Genomic DNA, 5,359 nt, shown 5'->3' with positions numbered 1-5,359 from the left:
GCTGGGAGGCCTAGGCGGGTGGATTGCTTGAGCTCAGGAGTTGGAGACCAGCCTGAGCAACAATGAGTATTAAGAATAGAAAAAAGTAGCTGGGCATTGTGGTCAGCACCTGTAATCCCAGCTACTTGGGAACCTGAGGCAAGAGGATCACTTGAGCCCAAGAGTTTGAGGTTGTTGTGCTCTATGATGCCAGAGCACTCAACCTCAGGGTGACTGAGTGAGACGCTGTCTCAAAAAAAACAAGTAAGCGATGAAGTCTTCAGGCCTTTTGTTCTTCTCCAGTCAGCTTTTGATAAAATCTAGCAATGATTAGTAAGGGGACGGTGGGTTACAAGCAACTGGGATGTGTCCAGCCTCTGTCCTGTCACGGCCAGGAACTTAAAACTTTGGGCTCATCTCAGCATCTGTGGCTCAAGCGGCTAAGGCACCAGCGACATACATCTGAGCTGGCAGGTTTGAATCCAGCCCGGGCCCCCCAAACAACAATGACAACTACAACCAAAAAATAGCCCGGTGTTGTGACAGGCGCCTGTGGTCCCAGCTACTTGGGAGGTGGAGGCAGGAGACTCGCTTGAGCCCAGGAGTTGGAGGTTGCTGTGAGCTGTGATGCCATAGCACTCTACCCAGGGGGACAGCTTGAGGCTCTGTCTCAAAAAAAAAAACTTCTTTCTTTTTTTTTTTTTTTTAACATATACATCTGTTTATTAGGTTCCCACTTTTTGCCTTCACAGAATTAAAAAGGCTTAAAATATGATAACAAGAACAATGTTTAAGATAAGAACTAGAAACAAAAACCTCGTAAAGAATGAATGAAGATAAATTCAGAAAAGAAATTGGATGATTGCTGCAACGAAATATTGAGCAATAATAATAATAATAATGCAAAGAAAGTAACATTCACATTGTCAAATAAGGGTATGTCTATTATAGAATGCTTTGACTCTGAGGTTCAGTGTGGAGTCATCAGTTAACTTATTTTTTTTCCAGAGTCTCAAAAAATAGACAACTAATATTTATAAATAAAAGTAAAAGATAATTTCAAAAAACAGATCATGCCAAATCTTATAGACAATAGAAAAAGAAGAAATACTGTGAAATCATTCTGTTTAATCTGGATATACCTGATATTAAAATTGGAGGAAATGTATTATTATAAAGGGGAAATTACAAACATATTTCACTTATAAATGGGGGTGTAATATTCTAAACAACATATTAACAAGTTGAATTAAAAATTAATGTTTAAGTAAGGTACTTTGGTCAAAATTAAAGAAGAAAAAAAAAGAAAAGAAAATAGTGATTACCTCTTACATAAATTGGATTTAATTTTGACTAAAACTTCTTTTAATAGAGAAAGGAATCTATTTTTCCTGGCTCCATCAATGATTCACTTTGGTATAGGCAGGTTACTCAGTTTCTGGTTTCTTGGTTTCCTTATGAGAAAAGAGATAATAGGGCTTGATGACAAAGTCCTGTTTTATAAAAATCTAACAAAGCATATGCAGTAATTATTCTCACTTGTGAAATTAATGTACATCATCATTTAAGTGGTATAACTTGATCAAGCAATACCATCCTGAAATAATGACCTGGAGAATCATGAATCATCATTCCCATTCTACTTTTTTCTTTTTTTTTTTTTGAGACAGAGCCTCAAGCTGTCCCCCTGGGCAGAGTGCCGTGGCATCACAGCTCACAGCAACATGTGGTAGCATCTGAGGGAATTCCTGACTTGGATGAGCTGTTTCTCTTGCTTTCTATATCTATTTAGAGACACCAAATTATCCATTAGAAATCAAGTAAATAATTCAACTAATCCAACATTGCAAAATAACTCCCAGAATATTTGACAAGTGACTCTCCGTGACTTCGTCCCTCCACATTCAGCCATAACTTTTAGATCATTTCCCAAATGTTGCGAGTTGAGTTCCCTTCTCTCTTTCAGCTTCAAATGGACCATAAGACTACCTGGATATTACTTTATTTATGACTTTCTGATTTCCTATGTCCCAGACATAAAAAGCCAGACACTAGGTAAAGTGGTAAGGACAGAGTTCCATCAGGTTTCCGACATTACAGTGAGATGATCATGTCACTGCACTCCGGTCTGGCCAACGGAGCAAGAAGCTGTCTCAAAATGCTTCTGTCTGCTTTTGCCACCTCTACACATAAGTTGTCCAGTCTTGGACACTCCACAGAATGATGTTATTATCAAGTCAGATGCACCTGACACACTATTATTGAAGAAACATAGGTTATACTGCATCCTATGGCTTGAAGAAAGATGATTAGGAATACCTCATGTCTGAGTATTTGAGAATGCATTTAAGGGTGTGTCATCTGATGGGACAATGTCATCACATGAATAGAGAAGAAATTCTGGCATTTATTAAGTCATGCCAACATGAGCATGGTGAAATAAGTGCTACTGTGTTTCCCCCAAAATAAGATTGACCCCCAAAATAAGCCCTAGCAGGATTTCTATGCATTTGTTAAATATAAGCCCTACCCTGATAATAAGACCTAGTGATGGGCATGGCTATGCAGCGTATCTGCATAGCCACGCCCTGCATTTCAGTGGAGACATCCCCTGAAAATAAGCCCTAGTGTGTCTTCTTGAGAAAAAATAAATATAAGACAGTGTCTTATTTTTGAGGAAACACAGTAGTACCAGACATAATCGTCATCTTTCCTACACTTTTAGTGCTGTCCAGATTCTTACTCTGTGTGATGTTACTGTAATTTATGTAAACAAAATTGTGGAATATGTTCAGAGCCTACAGAAAGAAGATGGTTCTTTTGCTGGAGATGTATGGGGAGAAATTGATAACAAGATTCCCTTTCTGTGCAGTGGCAACTTTCGCTCTATCGGTGAAGCTTGATGCTATTAAGGTAGAAAAGGCAACTGAATTTGTTTTATCTTGTATGAACTTTGATGGCGGATTTGGTTGCAGATCAGGTCCTGAACCTCATGCTGGGAGGATCTATTGTAGCTATTGATTCCTGGCTATTACTAGTTAGCTGGATCAAGTGCATTCTGATTTATTTGGTTGGTGGCTTCGTGAACAACAGTTGCCCTTAGGTTAGTGGTTCTCAACCTTCCTAATGCTGCGGCCCTTTAATACAGTTCCTGTGGGTCACGACCCACAGGTTGAGAACCACTGCCTCAAGTGCACCAGATGGAAGGCCAGAGAAGTTGCCAAATGTATGCTGTTCCTGGTGGATGTTGCTTCCCTAAACGGAAAGCTTCACGGGACTGATAGAAACGGCGTAGTTTCATCTTAGCATGTCAAGATGAAGAAATGGGATTTGCGACAAGCCAGGAAATATGGCGGATCCTTTTTATACATTAGTTTAGTTTAGTTTAGGAGACAATCTCATTCTGCACTGTGGGAAGGGTGCCCTGGCATCATCATAGCTCGGAGCAACCTCAAACTCCTGGGTTCACGTTCAAGGAGGATAGCCGAGAAAAGTAAAGTCTTAACAGAACAAAGCCTTCTCAGAGAAGGCCAAGGATACCCTTGCAAAGTCCTCCCCATGGAAACCCAGCCCTTAAGGATGTGGAAAACTTAGCTTCCTAGGTCCTTGAAACTAACGGCTGCTGCTTGCTTCCACTTCTGTAAACCCTGCAAATGATTTCACACCTTCAATGAGAGGTAATATGGTAATGCCTTTGTCTATTTATGAGTCCTACAAGAGGGCTACAAAGTGAGACAGTCTCAAGAAAAAGAGGACAGGGACAGAGCTGACAAGGGAGCTTGGCCATTTTGGATTATAATCTGCTGTGGCTCCACCAGCTTTTAAAATAAAATTCCTTCCCCTATAATCTTTGGTGAGAGTCTATTGCTTTCATTTTGCTGGTCCTGCAACTGATCCTCCTGCCTCCGCCTCCCCAGTACCTCGGACTACAGGTGCCTGCCACAACATTGGGCTACTATTTCTACTTTTGGTAGAGACCGGCCTTGTTCTTGGTCAGGCTGGCGTCAAACTCCTGAACTCAGGCAACCCACCTGCCTCTGCCTCCCAGACTGCTAAGATTACAGGTGTGAGGCCCCTTATACAGGATTCGGAATTGGTGGATTAGAAGAAGAGCAGATTAAACTTGTTAGTTCTGGGTTTTTTTTGCATGCCTGAACAAGCGCCTTAGAGGGTGAATGTTCAGCCTGAGCTGGTGAGCTAGAGTCATTGAATTTGAGCTAGGTTCAAAAGTCCAATCATCCAGTTTGCCATCTCAACGTTTCTGTATTTGAAGTGCTTGTTGTACTTAAAAACTATTGTTAAAACTTTGTATATTGTGTTAAATTAATTTTATTTCTTTTTTGAGACAGTCTCACTATGTTACCCTGGGTAGAGTCAGGTGGCATCACAGCTCACAGCAACCTGTAACACTTGGCTTTAAGCGATCCTCTTGCCTCAGCCTACCAAGTAGCTGGGACAACAGGTGCCCACCACAACATCAGCTATTTTTTTGTTGCAGTTGTCATTACTGGTTAGCAGGCGGCTGGGTTTGAACCTGCCAGTCTCGGTGCTTATGGCTGGCGCCATAACCACTGTGCTACAGGCGCCCGGCCTTAAATTAATTTTAATAAATGATGTAATTATATATACTGTAAAATTACATATAAAAAAGAACTAGGTGCAGAGGTGTGTGCCTACAATCCCAGCCAGCGGAGGCTGAGGCAGGAGGATTGCATGAGGCCAAGAATTTGAGGTTGCTGTGAGCTAGGCTGAGGCCACTGCACGCCAGCCCAGTGCAGCTCAGGCGTCAGAGTGATAAGGTCTCCAAAAAAAGAGCACAGGGGCTAAGGCGACAGGCATATACACCTGAGCTGGCGGGTTCGAATCCAGCCGGGGGCTGCCAAACAACAATGACAGCTGCAATCAAAAAATAGCCAGGCGTTGTGGCAGGCGCCTGTGGTCCCATCTACTTGGGAGGCGGAGGCAGGAGACTCGCTTGAGCCCAGGAGTTGGAGGTTGCTGTGAGCTGTGATGCCACAGCACTTTACCCCAGGGCGACAGGTTGAGGCTCTGTCTCAAAAAAAGAAAAGAGGGACGGAGGGGGGAAGAAGGAGAAGACAGAAGGACAGACCCAGGGAAGGAAGAAAAATACCACGCTCTCGGCGCGCTCGGCGCTGCCAACCCCCGCCCGGCGTCAGGTTTTCTCCAACCCTTTGCGCAACCCCGTCCCACAGCCGCACAACCAGCCGCTGCCGCCTCCAGCCTCGGGGGGGCTAGAAGATGAGGCGCCCCGGGTGGCCGGAGCAGCACCCACAAACGAGCGGACGGAGCCATGGGCCGCGGCGAACTCCTGCCGGCCCCAGCCGCAGACCCGCAGCCAGAGCCCCGGGCCCGGGCGGCC

The 5,359-nt window shown here is 43.8% G+C and overlaps 1 protein-coding gene and 1 pseudogene across 1 annotated transcript in view; both read left to right on the top strand.

Annotated features, from left to right (window-relative positions):
• Positions 1 to 250: 250 nt before the first annotated feature.
• LOC100960200 lies at positions 251 to 3,353 on the top strand (annotated as a pseudogene).
• Positions 3,354 to 3,649: 296 nt separating this feature from the next.
• SCCPDH (saccharopine dehydrogenase (putative)) overlaps positions 3,650 to 5,359 on the top strand; it is a 33,741-nt gene continuing 32,031 nt past the window's right edge. Inside the window, exon 1 of the mRNA XM_023518565.1 lies at positions 3,650 to 3,656. Coding sequence (XP_023374333.1) covers positions 3,650 to 3,656 — 7 coding nt within the window. The remainder of the gene's footprint in view (positions 3,657 to 5,359) is intronic.

The sequence above is a fragment of the Otolemur garnettii genome, unplaced genomic scaffold (genome assembly GCF_000181295.1).
Source record: "Otolemur garnettii isolate 467f Iridium unplaced genomic scaffold, OtoGar3 scaffold00141, whole genome shotgun sequence".
NCBI lineage: Eukaryota > Metazoa > Chordata > Mammalia > Primates > Galagidae > Otolemur > Otolemur garnettii.
Note: the sequence above shows the minus strand (reverse complement) of the source record. Positions and strands in the feature narration are given on the sequence as shown.